This window comes from Aquarana catesbeiana, linkage group LG02 (genome assembly GCF_042186555.1).
Source record: "Aquarana catesbeiana isolate 2022-GZ linkage group LG02, ASM4218655v1, whole genome shotgun sequence".
In the NCBI taxonomy this organism is placed as follows: Eukaryota; Metazoa; Chordata; class Amphibia; order Anura; family Ranidae; genus Aquarana; species Aquarana catesbeiana.
Window position 1 is genome coordinate 757,955,068 of NC_133325.1, and position 21,203 is coordinate 757,976,270.

The 21,203-nt window shown below is 46.1% G+C and overlaps 1 protein-coding gene across 1 annotated transcript in view; it reads left to right on the forward strand.

Annotated features, from left to right (window-relative positions):
- The first annotated feature begins 2,131 nt into the window (after positions 1-2,131).
- Positions 2,132-21,203, forward strand: part of CHAF1B (chromatin assembly factor 1 subunit B) — a 67,449-nt gene continuing 48,377 nt past the window's right edge. The window contains exons 1-4 of the mRNA XM_073617195.1: positions 2,132-2,498; positions 7,202-7,339; positions 17,456-17,588; positions 19,855-19,978. Of these exons, the coding sequence (XP_073473296.1) occupies positions 2,337-2,498; positions 7,202-7,339; positions 17,456-17,588; positions 19,855-19,978 (557 nt within the window). The 5' untranslated portion in view covers positions 2,132-2,336. The remainder of the gene's footprint in view (positions 2,499-7,201; positions 7,340-17,455; positions 17,589-19,854; positions 19,979-21,203) is intronic.

Sequence of the window (21,203 nt, forward strand, 5' to 3'; positions counted from 1 at the left end):
AGTCTGGAGTAAAACTAAAAACAACATTAAACAAAGATCAGCCTTGGAAAAAATACAAACATAAAATCTAAAACAAAAATGGCTTAAAATCCAAAAAAAAAAAAAAAAACATTCTGTCAGATGTGACTAATAACAATATATTCAGGGAATCCCAATAAAAAAACCAAAAAATAAGTTTGTGAGAAGTGTGTGTGAATATGAGCAGCAAAACTACTTAATTCTTCTCACATTATAAAGAAGAAGAGAGTGCGCTGTATTAAACCATTGTTTACATTACAGCGTGACGAAAGTGCTGTATCCATTGCGAACGCTAAGTTTACCAGAACGAGCTGTTCCGTGTCGGAATTTCTTCTGAGCATGCGTGGCACTTTGTGCGTCGGAACAGGCCACACACGGTCGGAATTTCCGACAACACGCTCCGATCATTTTTCATCAGAAAATCCGACCGTGTGTACGGGGCATAACAATTGCAGCGTATTTAACCTGTGTGTATCTGGCTCTGTGTGTATATGCCTCACCAGCCACTGACCTCACCACACTTCCCTGGTACAAACGCACTGCAAATGCCCATAAACGTGTGCAAACACATGTACACACAACATATCAAAGAGAAAAAATTGAAATAAATGAAAAAAGTATTCCATATAGATGAACATGCACTAAACTGAAAGGGGCACAAAAAAACACATACAGTGAGATCATGGTATAAATGATCCCTGTGCGTAGGTTCACACTTATGCGATGCGGGAACCAACGTGATTCCTGTGCGGTTCCCACATCACATCCCACTCGCAGGCATTTCACACTGCGCTCTGCGAACCGCTGCGGGTGTCACTAGAACGTTAATGACACCCCCAGATCGCTTCGCAGAACGCAGCGCGAACTGTGGAATCAGATGAAATCGTATCGCATGAGTCTGGGCACCCATGTGATCTGATTCCAGTGCGGAACCAAAAAAAGGGTCCTGCGCCATTTTGGTGCGAATGCGATGAGATTTTAGCCAATTCACATCGCACAAACATCGCACGTGATGTACACAGGAATGCGGTGCAAATCACACGCAATGTCTGCAATCACATGAGTGTGAACCCAGCCTTAAGGTGATTACATACCTCCCAAATTTTTGAGATGGGAATGAGGGATACCTATCAGCAAAAGTATTCAGGCATAGGACACACCCCCTGCCACGCCCCCTTAATGGAGCATTGTACAAAAAAACAAGATTAGTTAAACCCGCAAGTGCTTTTACCACTACTATTCATTTATATTGGCTTTTGGAATTTACAAATGCAGAAATTTAGAAATCAGATGAAAGTTTTAGGGCTGGAAAACACTTTTTGATAGATAAAAAGTGCATTTTATGTACAGCTATATGGATCAGACCAAAATGAGGGACAAATGAGAAGGAAGGAGGGACAGAGGGACATTGTTCCAAATCAGGGACAGTCCCTCGAAATCAGGGACAGTTGGGAGCTATGTAATTGTATAATGAGATTGTAGTGTATGGTCACCTTTAGACCCCTTTCACACTGGAGCGTTTTGCAGGCGCTATAGCATTAAAAATAGCGCCTGCAAACCGCCCTAAAACAGCGGCTCCATTCACTCCAGTGTGAAAGCCCCGAGGGCTATCACGCTGGAGCGGTGCGCTGGCAGGGCGTCAGAAAAAGTCCTGCCAGCAGCTTCTTCTGAAATCATTGAGGCAGCGATGTGATACCGCCAGCAAAACGCCGCTCCGGCAGAGTTTGGCGGGTGGATTTAACCCCTTTTCGCCCGCTAGCAGGGGGTTAAAACCGTCCCGCTAGCAGCCGAATAGCGCCGCTAAAACAACGGTAAAGCGGCGCTAAAAATAGTGCCGCTTTACCGCTGATGCCTGGGGCAGCTCGGTGTGAAAGGGGTCTTAGGCCCTTTTCACACTGGGGTGTCGGCGGTAAAGCACCGCTATTTTTAGCAGCTCTTTACCGCCGTTTTTGTGGGGGTTTTGGCTGCTAGCGGGGCGGTTTTAACCCCCTGCTAGCGGGCGAAAAGGGGTTAAAAGGACCGGTGTTCGGCAGCGGTGCCCATTCAGTTCAATGGGCAGGAGCGGTTTAGGAGCGGTGTATACACCACTCCTTCACCGCACCGAAGATGCTGCTTGCAGGACTTTTTTTAGCGTCAGCGCAGCGCCCCAGTGTGGAAGCCCTTGGGGCTTTCACACTGGAGAGACAGGAGAGGCGCTTTACAGGCGCTATGCAGGCGCTATTTTTAGTGCTGCAGCATCTGTAAAGCGCCTCAGTGTGAAAGGGGTCTAAGTTATACTTTAGAAATTGTAAAAAAAAATATAATAAAAAAATGTATGCATGGAATGGGATCTAGAGCTGAAATGCCCCCTGGTTGCCATGGAGACGCTGCAGTTCTTCCGCCGCGCCGCCAGATGTCGCTGTAGCAGCCGGTGCCGGGGAGGAGCAGAGAGAGAGGGGCGCGGGCGGGAAAGTTTCTGCAGTCAAACACACGGAGGGGAGGTGAGTTGCCGGTACCGGGAGAGAAGAGGAAAGGGGGAGGGGAGGCGCCCACACACCGGAATCTGCTGCACGTACCGTACGAGGCCCGGGGACAGGGAGGTGGGTGTGCAGTGTTTGTGGGGGCGGACGGGCGGGGACGTGACAGGAATGGGGTGCAGGTTGTTTTCTATGTGGGGGAGGGGGTCCCGGTTATTCCGGTATATGGAGGAGGTCAGCACACCGGGGCTGTATATAGGGGGTGCTGTGTGTGATTTATTACTTCATTGCAGAGGATTTGGGCCCCTGATGGTGTAGAATACATTCCATAGCCATCTGCCTGTCCCCTTCATGTCTCCCTCCACTCTATATACAGACAAAGCTCCATTATTTGTAGTGGTGAAGGGTTAGAGCCCCTGTCAGGTGACTTTACTGTCCCCTTCAGGAACTTTCCCTTCACTTCCTGTCCCAGAGACACAGCAGGAAGTCCCCCTCTTAGGTGTCCCCCCATTGGAAGATTTCCCCTTGCGGTAACACTTTAACCTCTTCAGCCCCGGAAGATTTGCCCCCATAATGACCAGGCCATTTCTTTGCACTGAGTCGCTTTAACTGACAATTGCGCGGTCGTGGGACGTTGTACCCAAACAAAATTGACGTCCTTCCCCCACCCCCCCCCACAAATAGAGCTTTCTTTTGGTGGTATTTGATCACCTCTGCGTTTTTTATTTTTTGCGCTATAAACAAAAAAAAGAGCGACAATTTTGAAAGAAACACAATATTTTGTCATTTTTGCTATAATAAATATCCACATTTAAAAAAAAAAAAAAAACTATTTCTTTCTCAGTTTAGGCCGATATGTATTCTACATATTTTTGGTAATAAAAATCGCAATAAGCGTATACTGATTGGTTTGCGCAAAAGTTATAGTGTCTACAAAATAGCGGATAGATTTATGGCATTATTATTATTATTTTTTCTTTTTACTAGTAATGGCGGCGATCTGCGATTTTTATTGTAACTGCGACATTATGGCGGACACGTCGGACACTTTAGACTCATTTTTGGTTTGATTGACAATTATACAGAGATCAGTGCTATAACAATGCACTGATTACTGTGTAAATGTCACTGGCAGGGAAGGGGTTAACACTAGGGGGTGATCAAGGGGTTAAAGGTTCCTGTTTTTTCACCTTTAATACAACCTATGCATTAAGGTGAAAAAACACCTGTCAGTGACGCGCCCCCCAGTTTTACTTACCTGAACCCGCGCTCTCTCTCTTCCCGGGGGTTCTCGGCTCTTGATTGGATAGATTGATATCAGCGTAGCCATTGGCTCCCGCTGCTGTCAATCAAATCCAGTGACGCGGGGGGGTGGGGCCGAGTCCTGCATTCGGCCACTGTGGACGCCGAATGCTGGACTCGGGAGAGCACTTCTCCAAGGGGGTTATCAGAAGTGGGGAGGAGCCACCGAGGGACACCAGAAGAGGATGATCGGGGCCACTCTGTGCAAAACGAGCTGCACAGTGGAGGTAAGTATGACATGTCTGTTTTTTAAAAATTAAAAAAAAAACAAACCTTTAGGCTCGATTCACACTGGGGCAACACGACTTCAGCGCGACTTTGTACCGCGACTTCAGCGCAACTTTAGCGCGACTTCAGCGCGACTTCGGCAAATTACGAGGCGACTTGAAGTCGCCTCCATGACAGGCGACTTCGCCTGTGGCCAATCACCTCTCTGGGAGGGAGGGGTTTTCCCTGCAAAGTCGCTTGACTTTACAGAGAGATCCGACTTGCAGGCGACTTACATTGAGTTGAATGGGTACAAGTCGCCTACAAGTCGGATAGAAGTAGTACAGGAACCTTTTCTGAAGTCGGAGCGACTTCAGTAGTGTCAATTAAGACGCTCCCATTGCCTACCATGATAATCTAAATGCAGGGCGACTTGAGGGCGTACAAGTCGGATCCCAAGTCGCCCCAGTGTGAACCGACCCTTAGTGTCACTTTAACTGTGTTCCCTGTGTGTGTGTTCTAACTGTAGGGGGAGGGGACTGACTATAGGAGATGACAGATCGTGGGAACTCGCGCTCTCTCTCTCCTAACAGAACAGGGATTTGTTTTTTGTTTTGTTTTTTACATACATACACACACACACGTCCCTGTTCTGCCTCTCGTGCCCGCGATCGCTCATGGCCGGCGGACATCGCGACTGCCAGTTACGAGCATCGGCACCCCCGCTGTGCAGCAGGCGTGCGCCTGCTATCCCGCTTAAAGGGACCGACGTACAGCTACGACGGTTCGTGGGATCGTGGCCGACCTGTCGCCGTATAATGACGGCGGCTGGTCAGCAAGTGGTTAAAGAGGAAGTAAACTTGTTTCTTATTCAAATGGCTGACGGGCAGGGTATTTATGACAGAACAGACCCTGTTAGTCTCTTCTGCCATGTATCCTTCTGCCTGTCAGCATGCACAGCTCAGTAAACATTTTGCGGCCCCCGATCCATGCCGCGGTGATGTGACTCCCGTGCGCATGCGGGGCAGTGGCGTCATCGACACCTCCTGGCCTATCCAGAGGCCGAAGGCACAGGACCCGGAAGGCAGGCCGGGGGTGAAGATGGAAGTGCCGGGGTGGGCCCCACCGGATCGGTCCCAACGCTGCGCTGGAGGACACCATATGACAGGTAAGTCTGTCATAATGTACTAATATGTTGTTTATACTAGTACATTATGGCATTACCCACCTGGGGGGCCTTGGGGGGAAAACAAATATAGCGGGCTTCCGCTCAAATCATTTTTTTTCCCCAAGCCTATTCTGACGCTTTTCTCCTACACGTAAAATGTCTTCTATTTTGCTAGAAAATTTACATAAAGCAGAGTTCCACCCAAAAAGGGAACTTCCGCTTTAAGGGAGGTGACCCCCTGTCACGCCACATTTGGCATGTCATTATTTTTGGGGGTGGGGGGGAGCGGAAACCCTCTTTTTAGAGGGATCCAGCTCCCACTTCCTCCCGGGGCTCCAGAAGGAAGATCACCTCTCCCCCCCTCCCTCTCGGCAATCATCTGGGACACGTCACGGGTCCCAGATGATTGCCCGGCCAGTCACGGCCCGCAGCTTGCATATGCGCAGTTGGTGCCCGGAGGTGAAGCCACAGCCAGGCACCCACAGTTACAATGCCAGCACCACAGAGAGGAGGAGGGAGACGAGAGGGGCTTTGTTCCCCCACATCGCTGGACTCCAGGACAGGTAAGTGTCCGATTATTAAAAGTCAGCAGCTGCAGTATTTGTAGCTGCTGACTTTTATTTTTTTAATTTTTTTTTTAAGCAGAACTCCACTTTAAAATAGAAGTATGGGGTTTTTTTTTTGTTTATTTGTCCATTATACTTACCTAGGTGGATGCTGCATCGGTCCCCCGGAGTCTCTACACTGAGAACTGAGCGGTTGAACATCGGCGATGGCTCAGTTCTCACAGATCCACAAGTGAAGAGCTGCTGACTGTCAATCAGCATCTCTCCTGCTATGCTCCACCATGCTCATTGGGGCGCTGAGCTGTGGAGGGGCGGGGAGCGGCCATCTCTGGCTCGCTGAGACGGCTATCGGTCCAGGCACCTAGCGGATCCAGACTTTATTGTTGGGATGACGCGGTGCCTGGACTGATATCCGTCACGTCAGCGGACTTCAGACTGCTCTCTGCTGAAAACGGGTCACAGGAGTGCAAAACGTATTGCACTCCTGTGATCCACAGAAGCCCAGTCAAACGGGCTCAGGCTGGACTTCTCCTTTAAGGGAGGAGGGGGGCGTGGCGGCAGTAAAAACGTGGCTCAACCACCACATCTTTTTGTTTGTTTTTTTAGCTAGAGAATTTAAAAAGGAGGTCCAGCCCCCCGCCCACAAGCCTTTCCTCTTCACAGCCGGTTCCCTACTGCGCTTTCTAACTGGCGCAGTCTGCTTGAAGTGGGTGAGGGGTACCTGTCGAAAGCAGGTACCCGCTCCCCCTTCCTGAAAGGTGCCAAATGTGACATCGGAGAGGGGGAGGAGGCAGATAAGCGGAGCTTCCACTTTTGGGTAGAACTCCCCTTTAATAAAGGCCAAGACATGTTTGCCATCCTGTGGTGGCACCATTTTTTCAATGTTTGCATGTTCTGATTGGTGGTTGTACATATATTCTGTTTTGCCACTGTTACACTTTATCTTATGCCTGACAAATGGGTCCTGTGCGACTCCAAAATGTTGCACTTGTCTTTGTGATGTGATCTCCCTACAACCACTTTAAAGTTACGTAACCTGCCTGTCAGCCCCCCTGTACAGTGAGCCGTGCATTTCACCCCATGAAATCAGCAATGCCGCAATCTGGCTGAAATCCAGCACACGTGTGTAAGTGCCATCATCCCTACCTGGCCAATGCAAGCGGCTGGCGATCGAGACCTGGAAGCCGGCCGTCCGAAGATGCCAGCGACTGGGCAGAGATCTCTGGGAAGTGCGTCGCTGGAGCTGAGGTGAGTATAGTTTCAAAGGTTGTGTTGTCCGTGTTCCTGTTGGAGGTTTCTTGTCTTGGTAATATTATTGCCATTAGGACAGTGGCAAAGAAAACATCTTTATTGTGGAGTCCCTGGTAGGCAGAACTGAGATTCCAAAGCATTTTTTTTAAGTACTTAAAAAAAAAAAAAAAAAAAAGCTATTCACTACTTTGGTCATTTTTATGAATTTGTCTTTCTGTTGTGTTGTTTTCCAGGTCCCAGCATTTAGAATGAAGGTCAAGACCTGTGAGATTTCATGGCACAACCGTGAGCCCGTCTATAGTGTTGATTTCCAGCATGGGACAAGTAAAGTCAATAGAATGGCATCAGCAGGCGTGGACACTGCTGTGCGGGTATGTTACTCCTACACTTAGGATATATAAATGGAAATACATTGTAATCCTCCCGGCAACTAGTTACATAGGTTGAAAAAAAGACACAAGGCCATCTAGTTCAACTTATAAAAGGGGAAAAAAAATAAAATAAAATCATACCATCCCATATACACAATCCTATACCCACTAGTGCTGAACTAGTGTGACAGATCTGCTGCCCCTGGGGCCCTCCTTAGCGCCCTTTCACACCATTCCCTCTTAGATTGTAAGCTCTAAGGAGCAGGGCCCTCTGATTCCTACTGTATTAAAGTGCATTGCATTTGTACTGTCCACCCTCAAGTTGTAAAGCACTACATAAACTGTTGGCGCTATATAAATCCTGTATAATAATAATAATAATTGGGGTGTGCATTGTGCAGGTGTCCTCTGATGTGTTGTTAAAGCAGAACTTTACCCATAACAACTTGAACATTTTTTTTATATTCTTTTCCAAGGAACATACATTCCTAGGGATGCACCGATACCGAGTATTTTCACGAGTAGTCGTACTTGTGAAAATGCTCCGATACCTGAAACCGATACTTTGCTGTGCGATTTGAGGCCATACAAAATGAAAAGAATCGCCAAAATTTAAAAAAAACAAAAAAAGACCATTCGTTCTGGTATGGATTTTGAGGTGAAACCCCATGGCAAAAAAAAAGTCCATAGCAGACCCTGGCTCTGCACCCCCCAACCCCAAAGCACCTTGTCCCCATGTTGATGGGGACAAGGGCCTCTTCCTGACAACTCTGGCCCGTGGTTACCGGGGTCTGCGGCCAGGGAGCTTATCAGAATCTGGAAGCCCACTTTCACAAGGGGGCCCCCAGATCCCGCTCCCCTCCATCTCAATGTGAGTATGGGGTACCCCTACCCATTCACCCCAAAAAAAGTAGTGAAGTGTAAATAAAAACAAGAGATGGTTTTGACGAGTCCTTTATTAAAAAGGAATGTCCCCTGTTGTAGCTCTAACGTGTCTCCCATCCCCCCCCCCCCCCGGGGGCACTCCTTAGTGCCCGTTTCCCACCAGTGGGTGTGCATTGTGCAGGTGTCCTCTGATGTGTTGTTAAAGCGGAACTCCACCCATAACAACTTGAAATAATATTTGTTCTTTTGCAAGGAACATACATTCCTAGGGATGCACCGATACTGAGTATTGTGATACAAGTACTCGTACTTGTGAAAATGCTCCAATACCCGAAACTGATACTTTGCGGTGCGATTTGAGCCCATACAAAATGAACAGGATCAAATTGCACTGCAAAGAATCGCATGCACTTTGAACAGGAGTGCGATGCGATTCCTGTCCGAATTGCATGTAGTTTCCCCGCACTGCTCCTGTCTGAACCCAGGCTGAAATCATCACTATGACAAGCCTGGGTTCACTTAGCAGTGGGAAAACCGCATGCGCTTCGCACAGGAATCACATTTCTGTTCAAATCACATGAGATTCTTTGCAGAGCGATTTGAGCCCATTCTTTTTGCATGTGCTTAAATCGCACTGCAAAGTATTTGTACTCGGTGAGTACTTGACCGAAAGTATCAGTACTCCTACTTGCTGATTTTAAAAAAAGGGTATCGGTGCAACTGTATACATTACATTCCACTATAATAATTATGCTACCAAACTGAGTGTATTCTGTAAATTGCCTCCAGCATTGCTCCTGTTTCTTCTTGCTGGAGGCTGCCATTTTGCTGAAGCTCAGAGCCTTAAGCAGTAAATCTTAAGGCTGTCAGCAGATTGACCTCATTTTGGGCACAGTGCCAAAAAATAGAGAGCAACTGAGCATGTGCAGAGCTGGGTGAGACCGTATATTACTGGATTCTAAACAGTATAGACGCTTATTTTTAGTGTTTTACTTAGCTATACCTGCAAATGGGGCCATCCTGAAGTGATCTATCAGGACTTAATTTTCTGACTAAAATTCAATTTTAAAATGCATGGCAGTGTTTATTTTTTCTTTTTTTTTCTTTAACACTTCATTTGTAAAACCTTTTTTTTATGTTGCGTAAAGATGTAGAAATGCTGCGTTTTTATGCAGCATATACCATCACATTTTTATGGTTTGACCTGGGCACATAGCAAAACAAGTTTTCTCAGTTTCCATGCATTAAGTTTGCCTTGATCAATGCAGACGAACTGGTGTAAGCGAACTTTCCTCTATTCTGGAGAATAAACCTGACATGCAATCTATCTAGTAAAAGAAATATGTAATAAAAGAGAGATGGTTGGACTATATCAGGAAAACAACTCAAGCAGTTTTTCCATCCCTGATTAGAGTATAACTTGTATAGAGAAGAAGAGGGGGGGGGGGGGAAAGGGGAGAAAAAAGGGGGGGGAGAGGAGAAAGCGGGCAAACCCCCTCCTCAAATTGATGGGACTTTAGAGGAAAAGACTGAGTTGCGTAGGTGAAAATCAAACAAGCTTGATAAAATGAAAACAATATTTATTGAAATATGATAAAAGATAGTATTGTCAATACATATACAAACATATGACCATCCAGTAGTAGAATCCAGAATTCGTACGTGACTAAAGCCAACATGTTTCGCAAAAGAATTTTCGCTTCATCAGGGCTAAACACGATGCAATTGATTCATTTAAACTACTGTTACAATTTCAAAGGAATAAGGCTATTATCACCATTCACTAGACATCAACCGCTGAACCAACCAACACGGACTGTCTCTGGGTGCCAGATCCCAGGCAGACAATACCAGTAGGAGGCCTGGACCACACATTCAGGGCACTATAGGCTGATAACCCGTACCCTAAGTGTAGAGAGTAGAGGGAGGGGAGCTGTAATGGCTCCTAATTACAGGATCGGGCGTCCGCCGTTTGTGATGGATGGCCGCAGGATGCGTCTGACCAAAGTCGGTCAGACGCATCCTGCGGCCATCCATCGCAAACGGGCGGACGCCCGATCCTGTAATTAGGAGCCATTACAGCTCCCCTCCCTCTACTCTCTACACTTAGGGTACGGGTTATCAGCCTATAGTGCCCTGAATGTGTGGTCCAGGCCTCCTACTGGTATTGTCTGCCTGGGATCTGGCACCCAGAGACAGTCCGTGTTGGTTGGTTCAGCGGTTGATGTCTAGTGAATGGTGATAATAGCCTTATTCCTTTGAAATTGTAACAGTAGTTTAAATGAATCAATTGCATCGTGTTTAGTCCTGATGAAGCGAAAATTCTTTTGCGAAACATGTTGGCTTTAGTCACGTACGAATTCTGGATTCTACTACTGGATCGTCATATGTTTGTATATGTATTGACAATACTATCTTTTATCATATTTCAATAAATATTGTTACATTTTATCAAGCTTGTTTGATTTTCACCTACGCAACTCAGTCTTTTCCTCTAAAGTCCCATCAATTTGAGGAGGGGGTTTGCCCGCTTTCTCCTCTCCCCCCCCCTTCTTCTCTATACTAGTAAAAGAAATAGTTATCAGTACTTACGTGCCTCTTTCCCGCACTTTCTTCCTACATGTATGACCCCCCCCCGGTGCAATTATAAAAAAAAAATGTTGCCAGCCCAGCAAATTACCCCACAGATCCGGTGATATGTCATTCGGCACATGCAAGATCTCCGTGGAATGCGTTGATGGGGGGCATTTGTGAGGCCAGGGCTATGTCCTCCAGTGCCTTACTTAACCAGGAAATAATAAATATACGTTTGCAAGTTTTATTTCTTTTTTACTTCTTTTTGTTTAATGTGACTTAGAGCTGGTTAATGATTGGCATTCACCTAAAATATTTTAACGGTGGGAAAGGTCCACTTTAAACCTGATCTCAGCGTTAAAGAACTTTCATTTAAATACCCTGTATTCCTCAATGGCCAACAAACATACAGGTCCACTTTGTTTGCACCAGATATATTTGCAAACCCAGATGTTAACTTGTAAAAGTAGCACTGTGAGGCATATTTCCTGTTCAGAGAGCAGAGCTGTGGGAGGTATCAAGTAGGATCCACCCACTACAGGTTGTCTGCAGAAAACTACAGGAGGGGGTGGAGACAAGACCGGTCATCCTGCACAAGGAGAGAGAGCAGCAGTGAGAGGTCTTTATTACAGGAAGCTCCTACACAGAGATGAGTATCGCACTGGATTACTGTACAGATCTGGAAGAAATACACAAATCGCGCCAAGATTCAAGGAAGGATACACATGATTAATGGATTTAGTTAACCACTTGCTGACTAGCCGCCATCATTATACTGCGACAGGTTGGCTCGTTGCCACGAATTGCCATCATTGTGCGTCGGCTTGGGAACTCTATTTTGTGGGCGTGCACAGCCAGCGGGGGAGCAAATCAGCGAGTGGAGTGCACTTGATGCCCGCCAGCCACCCGCGATCGTTCTCCAGCAGTGACAAACCGGGTATCTGCCTGTGTTAACAAGGCAAATCTCTGCTCTGACAGGGGAGATCACACCAATTCTGTCTCTGCTATGCAGGAAGTCGGATCTGTGTGTTTCCCCAGTCACGCAGTCCCCCATACAGTTAGAAAAGAAAAACAGGGAACACATTTAACCCCTTGATCGCCATCGATGTTAACCCCTTTCCCTGCAAGTACCATTAGTACAATAACAGCGCATATTTTTAGCACTGATTACTGTAATAATGTCACTGGTTCCCAAAAATGTCAAGTGTCCGATCTGTCCGCTGCAATGTCTCAGTCTCGCTAAAAATCGCAGATTGCCGCCATTACTAATAAAAAGAAAATAAAAATGTCCCACACTCCGCATGAATGCTTTCATCATATACCGCTTCCTCCCAGTCTGAATATAGATATCAGATATTCCAACCGCTGACAACCACAACAAGGCAATACTCGTTTGGTTGCTCAACATGAACGTAATTTATTTGAGATGACGCACAAATATATACAGCAGGCTGACAATACAAACTGTAACCAGAAACCTTATTAACATGAGCTAGTTATCTAATCATTTACCCAGACTAGGTGACTCAGAGATATGACCTTTCAGGGTAGACTTGCCGTCTCCTCACTCACAACTTACAATACACATAAGTATAAACACATCCCCCGAAAGTTTGCTAGGAGACAAAGGTGTGTTAACAAGCACAATAAACTATTGAGTGAAAGACCCGGGCTTTCCAGATCTCATTAATCAACATTCCTTTCACATACATCTATCCACTGAGTCCCAAGTGGATTGATGTACCATCATGGCCTCCTTAATAATGTCCTTTTGCATTACATAACAATATCTTCCTAAATGCTTGTAGCTCCCTCAAATGCCAGGGCCCATAGTCAGTAGGCAAGAGGTTAGCATTCAGTCCCCTCCAAAAGCCTCTGTCCCGGGTGAGTCTGTCACAATCTCCATTCTTGGCTGCAAGGAATAGTTGACCTCAGTAGGTGTGGGTCAGAGGTCATTGACTCTCTGTTCTGCTGCCAGCACTTCAGCTGGGTGTTTAACATTCCGGGGCTCGGTCTGCTGCTGGGCAGAGGGGCCGATCGCCCCAGCTTCCTGAAGCTGTAGAGACACTGTAAGTGCTAGGCAGAGGCCAGCGGCGCTCTGTCTGTTGCCAATGATTGAGCTGGGAGTAGAAGCTTTACTACATCAGCTTGTCGCTGGAGAGAGGGGCCGACTGCCCCGGCTCCCTGGAACTCCATTGTTGTTTCGGATGCAGGGCAGAGGTTGGTAGCACTTTGCCCTGTTGCCAGCACTTCTGCTGGGGACTCCACATCCTCTGCTCCGTCTAACAATTAGGGCAGGAGGATGGCTTCCTCCACTCCCAAACTGTGTAGCTGCCTTTGGGGAGGTGAGTCGGCTGCTTCCTCTTCCATTCCCTCATCTGGCTGCTGGGACGACATGTCTGTGGTACTGTCTCCCAGGTGCACGGATCTTTGCTGGGGTGGAAAGACCGCTTCCTCCACCCTGGCCGACTGTTGGGGAGGGACGACTAACACCTTCTCCCCCTGTATCCTGATCTGCTGCTGGGAACTGACCACCACCTTCTCACCCTGAGCCTCCGGAACTCCCACAGATGTGGGGCATAGGTCTTGGACCCTCTGTCCGGTGGCCAGCACTTCAGCTGGGGAAGTTCCTTGTAACTCCACAGATACCGCTGTTGGTGCTGGGAAGAGCTCAGTGAAGTTCGGCCCTGATACCAGCTCTTCTGCTTGAGGCTCACCAGGTTGTTCTTCCTCAGCAGAAAAGTCTATCAAATCCCCAGTCTCTGCAACTGGTGTCTAGGGATAGAGGTTCACCATCTTCTGTCCGTGGAACCCAGAAGATGCTATCGGTGCTTGGCAGAGGTTAGCAGAGCTCTGCCCTGTTGTCAGCACTTCAGCTTTGGGGATGGCAATCTCCAGATTTTCCACTGCCGATTCTCTGGCATGCTGCTGGACAGGCACATTCCTCCATCCAACCTCGTCTTGTGCAGAAACAGGTTCGTCAAGGTCGGTCAGCACTTGCTGCATCTGCCATAGGACCACCGCGTCAATAGCTGCGGGGGTAGGTTGGCAAAGCACACTGTTACTCTGCCACATTGCCTACTCTTCAGCAAGGAATTCAGAGCTGTCTGCTGGTATTACCTCATAGTCCCAGGTAAAGGGAGCCCAGCCCTGGCGCTGAGCAGAGTCTTGCAGCCATCTGTAGGCGATCTCCAGCTCCTATTCCTGAACGGCCAGAAACTCTTATCTTCCAGTGCTCTTCCGAGATGTCCAGTAGCTCTTCTCTGAAATCCATGATTTCGTCCAACCACCACTCCAAATCGCTCCCAAAGTTTGGGTCCCCTGTCAGCTTCACACACAACAGTCCCAGGTCGCCGTAGCCAAAGCCTTTCGTTGGGCTGTCATCCGCTATCTAAGGGCATGCTTGGTATACATGCCACCAGAGGGCTCTGTAGCTCTCATCCAGCTGCATCTCTGCCCAGATCAGCCTGCGTAATTCAGTTGTCTGCTCCTTGTGCGTTTTTTCTCCCAAAAACAGCACCCGCAATCCATACTGTGACCAGTACCTTTCCTGGATGGAGGGGAGAACTTTTCCCTTGTGGTGCTGCTCACGGCTAGCGTTTCCTTCCAGAGTTCACAGCGGATAGAATCATACCATACCAGCAGGATCTGCTCTGATACTGGTCCTCTGTGCTGTATCTGCATCTCTCGCAACCTCCTTCCGAATTCCTCTTCCATGGCGGCTGGTATCTGTACCTCTCCTCTCCTGCTATCCAGGCCTTGGATCCAGGTGGAGGTTTGGATGTCCCAGACTGCAGGAAGTGTCCCACTGCTTGCCACCAATGTAACGAAAGTCCCACACTCCACTTGAGTGCTTTCGTCATATACCGCCTCCTCCCAGTCTGAATTAGGGCTGGGAGATTTTCTGAAAAAAAACTCAATTCACGATTTGAATCGAGGTGTTTTTTTTTTTTTTTTTTTCACTGCGCCGGTCCTAAGGAGCTGCAGGCAGGAGTTTTTAGGCGAGGCCGCGGCTTCAGCCTAGTCCGCGGCGTCTGGCCTCGCGGACTAGGCCGAGGCCTCGCCTAAAAAACTCCTGCCCGCAGCTTCTCAGGACCGGCGCGGTGAAAAAAAAAAAATCGATTTGCTTAAATTTTGAATCGATTTGACCTTTCAACTCGATTCAAGATTTGAATCCATTTTTTTTCCCCAGCCTTAGTCTGAATATAGATATCAGATACCCGGGTGAGTCTGTCACATGCCATAAATCTATCCCCTATTTTGTAGACGCTATAACTTTTGCCCAAACCAGTAAATATATGCTTATTGCGATATTTATTTATTTATTTTTTTTTTTTTACCAAAAATATGTAGAATATAGATTGGTCTAAACTGAGGAAGAAATGTATTTATATTTTTTTATTGTATTTTTTTGAGAGTTTTATTATAGCAAAAAGTAAAAAATATTTCTTTAAAAAAAAAATAAAAATTGTCGCTCTTTTTTTGTTTTATAGCATAAATATTTAAGGAGAAGTCCTGCCTGAGCTCATTTCGCTGGACTTCTCCTATGGGTCAAAGGAGTGCAATTCGTTTTGCACTCCTGTGACCTGTTTTCAGCAGAGAACTGAAGTCCGCTCTCTGCTGACGTCACCAAGTTCAGTCGAGGCAGCGCGTCATCCCGACTTAGGAAGTCTGGAGCCGCCAGCTGCCTGGACTGATGGCAGTCTCAGCGAGCCGCAGAGACGGCTGCTCCCCGCCCCTCCACAGCTCAGTGCTCCAATGGGCATGGAGGAGCAGAGCAAGAGAGATGCTGACTGACAGTCAGCAGTTCTCCACTTGGGGAAATGAAATAACCGAGTCATTGGTGATGTTCGGTGGCTTGGTTCTCGGTGAAGAGGCGGCGGGGGACAGATGCAGCATCTATCTAGGTAAGTATGAATAGGGGAAAAAAAATACTTCTCTTTAAGGGGGTAAATCCTTCCGATCCTTAAGTGGTTAATATTGGCTTAAAGTGGTTGTAAACCTCAGACATGAAATATGAACAAAGCATATGCCCCTATAGTGTGTACTTGTTTCAATTAAGGGCACTATGACCCCTTTCATTCTGAAGAGTTTTTCAAGCACTTTTTTGTAAAAAAAAAAAAAAAAAGTGCCTGAAAAGGTAACGAAAACTGCTTCATATTTAAATCAATGGATGCTTTCACACTGGGGCGGTGTGCTGGCGGGGAGGTAAAAAAACTCCTGCAAGCAGCATCTTTGGAGCATTTTTGAAGAGCTAAAAAAAAAAAAAAAAAAAAAAAAAAAAGCACCTCAAAAGCACCCCTCTTCATTGACATGAATGGGAAGCGCTTTAAAAGCACATAAAAATTATTTGCGCAGCTGATTTTTGAGTCATGTGACCTTCAAAAAAGCGCACCTCTAACTCCTCAAAAGCGCTAAGCATTTTATAGGCAGTTTTCAAGCGCTTCAGTGTGAAAGGGATCTTCGTGTCATTTCTGTCTGATGCTTTGTTCCTCTATCAGCATGAATCACTAATGACAAGGTTTCCTGACACCTAGAGAAAAATGGTGGCAGGTGAGGGACCTCCAGCTGATTGACAGCCGATGACTCGGTTCCTGTGAGAAGGAGGGTGTGTCTTTGCCTTCCAATCAGCAATCAGAGCTCTCCTCACTGAGCCCTGCAGTGTGTAACTTCAGCTCTCCACCCCCTTTTTTCTGGTAGCTCAGACAACCTTTATAAATTCTGCAGTTTGGCTGTAGAGAAGAGAAGACTACAGATAAACAGATACAACTTATTTAATCCTCTTGTATTTTATTGTATTGTATCTGTATTGTCTTGCTTTTATATTGTAAAATGCTGCGTAAACTGTTGGCGCTATATAAATTCTGTATAATAATGTAGAAGGATTTGTTTCATCTCTGTATCACCTGAGGCCAGTCACTTCTTCTCTGGGTATATGTATATATGTAAGGGTTTACAACCACTTTAACCTGAAGTTCAGCTTGAAATCAGAACTTGACTCCTCAATACTCTCCTCCAGTGTTTTGATGATGCAAGCTTTGACGCTGACATCTTTTCCGTGTTGTCTTCTGGGTTCGACATCATCACCCATCTTGATTGGCTGGCATTTGATGACTTCACTCCCCATGCATGTACCCAGTAGTTAGTTGATCTCGGCATGTTGACAATGTGCACTGAACTTGGCATTTAACCACTTCCATACCGCCGAACGTCCTATGACGTCCTCGGCTTTCAGTGGTGATATCTGAATGATCCCTGCAGCTGCAGGGATCATTCAGATATTGTTTTTTTCAGCGGGCGATTCCCTTCACCATAGGAATGATCATAGCGGCAGTTCAGCTGTCTTTTTTTTTGTTTTTTTGTTTTTTTTTTTTTTTTGTTTTTTGTTTTTCCCACATTTTGTGAATGGAGGAGAGGAGGATAAATGGACAGATGGATAAATGACACTGCAGCTTCTGTGGATGAGAGTTGCTGGTCTTATTGTCTCGGTGCCAGAAGTCTTGCACTAGCTGTACTCTCTGGCATCAGTGAAACTATTCTTACAGCACAATGTAGTAATCCGGGGTAATTTGTAACCTTTTTTCCTATAGTTCTGCTTTAAGTAATAAGTTGCAGAAGGACACTAAGATAAAGCTCAGTGTATTTGTATTTCTCTAGATATGGAAGGTTGAAAAGTCAAAAGATGGAACAGGCCTTGTGGAGTTCTTGGCAAGCCTTGTGCGGCACACCAAAGCTGTCAACGTTGTTCGATTCTCTCCTAATGGTGAAATTTTGGCCTCGGGTGGAGACGGTAAGCTTTCTATGAATTTGCAGTTGTTGTAATTTTTGCCAGATGTTTTTGAAGAAACAATAAGTAGAAAAGGAGGAACGATCCTTGATAAAATATATTTTATTAAATGCAAGCAGTGTAAATACCTGAATTTGACTTTTGTATTGACTCCTTACAGTTCTTGTATAGCAGAGCTCAGACTTGGAGAGGGGAAAACAACACAAGGAGACAGTCTGTCTTGCTACTGTACAAAGATGCTTCACTAGAGGAATCACCAGCAGGAGGAAGGAGGTTCTGGTTCCCCTATATAGACCTCATTTAGAATATTGTGCCCAGTTCTGGAGACCTCATTTTACAAAAAGATAGTAATAGGATAGGAGTCCAGAGACAGGTAACCAAAATGGTGAAAGGTTTTATCCCTCAGACCTATCGAGAGCGACTTTAGGAACTTAAAGTGGAGTTCTGCTTAAAAAAAAAAAAAAAAAAAAAAAAAAAAAAGTCAGCAGCTACAAAAACTGCAGCTGCTGACTTTTAGTAATCAGACACTTGCCTGTCCCAGGGTCCAGTGATGCGGGTGATTGAAGCCCCTCTAGTCTCCCCCTCCGCTCGGTGGCGCCGGTATTGTAACCGTGGGCACCACAGCCGGGCACCCATTGCACATGCGCGGGTCGCGCCACGCGCCGTGACTGGCCGTGCAATCATCTGGGACCTGTGACGTGTCCCAGATGATTGCCTAGAGGGCCCCCCCCCCCAAAAAAAAATGACATGCCAAATGTGGCATGTCAGGGGGTCACTTCCCTTAAAGCGGAAGTTCCATTTTTGGGTGGAACTCCACTTTAATATGTAGAGTCTGGAGGAAAGAAGGGAAAGGGGAGACATGATTGAAACCTTTAAATACATCAAGGGAGCGAATACGGTTCAGGAGGGCAGTATTTTTACTATATGATGCCAAGAGCAAGAAAACGGGGACATGATTTCAAACTAGCAGGAGAAAAGTTCCAAACGAATCTTAGTATTTTACTGAAAGGGTAGTTGATGTTTGGAATAGACATCCAGCAGAGGAATGAGACAGTCAACAGTAAATGGGCTTCAAACATGTTTGGGACAAACATAGATCTATACTCGGACAAAAAATACAAAACTTGTATTTAGAAAAAAAAAAAAAAACGGGCAGACTCGACTACTTGGTCTTATTTTGTTACTTTTCTATGTTTCTGAAGAGGATGCTGATGAAAGTAGAAGGGACAGAGGGAAGAGATCATGAGTTTGCTGCTTCTCCTTCAGTGTCCAGTCAGACTGGGGTGGGGAGGAGACCTGAAAGTGAAACTCCTGCAGAGACAAATGAGGTCCCCTCTGGTACTAGACAGGGTGATGCTGTGTGGCAGAGCTATGTAAAACTCAGAACTGGATGAACAGAAATACAAATCCTTTGACAGGTAAAACGGCCATCATATGTATATTAGCTGTTTGCATGGAGTTCAACTTTCACCTGTGCTAAACAAAGTGCTGGAGTTTACTTGCTCTGCACAACAAAAATGTTTCTTTTTGGTTTTAGGCTAAGTGCATCCTGCTGTTTTGGTACCAAATTTTCCATTCGGTGCACCTCTAGCCCCTATAGCAGGCCATGGTCTAAAGGGGCACCCATGCGGGCGCTCTCGTGAGGTGGGTTGTGTGAGTCCATAAATCCCCGCTCCCTTCTCACAGGCTAGAATCTCTGTCCTAATGCTGGCCACACGTAGCAGTTTGATAGCTGTTGCAGCCACTTTGCACCATCTTCCAATTGCAGTGAACTGTCTGGTCATTTTCAAATGGCAAAATTTGCCATCGAACACTTATGGCAACCTCAGACAACTGAAACTATTGATGGTTGGTTGCCTTTATGCTTTTGGTCGTTTTTGCTTTCAAAAGCTGGTCGAAAATGATTGATTTAATAAAAATGACTAGAAAGTTGCTGTGTGTATCCCCAGCGTTTTATTTCCAGACATGCCTGACTAGATTACAGAGTACCCAAAGGTTCCTCATTTGAGCTGTGCAGTTTTGTTACAGAATTGTATGGGTGAATATTACACAGTTTGGTAGTGTATGATCGACTGTGGAGACCTTGTTGCCCATAGAAGCCAGTTACGTGCAACTGTCCTATACTGCACTAGAAAAGAGAAACGGGTTGATTATGTGCAACAAAAACTTTTTCCTTCAACACTTTGATACATTGGGGTTACAATGTCAAGGGGTACCTGGTGATTTGAAATGTCTACAAGGAAATTCAAATGATCTTTCTGCACTGTAGATGCTGTAATATTATTATGGAAACTGAGTGAAAGCAAAGACACAAGCATGGAAATAACCCCATTCAATGAAGATGATGAGGCAGAAATGAGCAAGGAGAACTGGACTGTCTACAAACACTTGAGGTATCTGCTCCAATGTTTTCAGCATCCATTGCTCTTTCTAAATGAAGTCTCCCTGAATGTATAGTGACATGTTTACACTGGAGGAAAGCAGAGAATAGAGGTGTTGGGTGATCACCACATATAGATATAGACACTGATCAATGTAACTGACCAATCCTGATAGGTTCACATGTGCTGCTCCCTATCCAGTCAGTCTCTCTGGATCAACACAGGTTGTATTTCAGAGTAGTTTTTGTTTGCATAAACCCAGATTTAACAAATTCCAGGTACCAGGAGGAGTTTTGGTGCTCAGGCCAAATCTGTGAACGTCCGCTTTTAAAGTTGTTGTAAACCCGAGGGAAAAAAAAAAAAAAACGGCAAGGCAAAGGCATAATGAACTAGTATGCATAGCATACTAGCTCATTATGAAATACTCAACTTAGATAGAAGCCTCCGCAATGGTCACGGGACACTGCTCTGCCCGGCGACATGTCTCCCGGAGTTATTTCTGGGTATTGTGGGCTTCGGTGCTGTGATTGGCCAGAGCCGCAATGACTTTACTTCCGCATGTGCACGCGGGAGCCGCACAACTGAAGCAACGAGCCGTTGTTTCAGTGCGCATGTGCCGATGATGTCGGCACATGCTGATACAGTGGATATCTCCTAAACCATGCAGGTTTAGGAGATATCCACGGTACCTAGAGGTAGTGAAAAGTGGTGTGTAAGGGTTTACAACCACTTTAAAGGTGTTGTAAATGCAGAAGGTTTTTTTCGTAATGCATTTTTTATGCATTAAGTAAAAAAACCTGTGTGTAGCACATCTCTCTCCAGCAATGTCTACGAGTGTCTTAGCCGTCCAGGACTCTCTCCTGGCTAGAACAAAGCAGCGGCGCCATTGGCTCCAACAGCTGTCAATCAGTTAGTTCGCCAATCAGAAGCGAGAGGGGGCCGGGTTGGGGCTCCGTGTGTGAATGGATACAGGGAGCTGTGACTCGGCTCGGGTGCCCCCATAGCAAGCTGCTGGCTTGGGGGGGGGGGGGGGCGGCACTCGACAGGAGGGAGGGGCCAGGAGAAAAAAAGAGGGACCCGAGAAGAGGAGGATCCGGACTGCTTTGTGCAAAACAAACTGCACAGAGGAGGCAAGTATAACTTATTTGTTATTTAAAAAAAAAAAAAAAGAGACTTTATAATCACTTTAAATATATATGGCATTGTGGATCTATGGTGGACATTATTACCATACAGC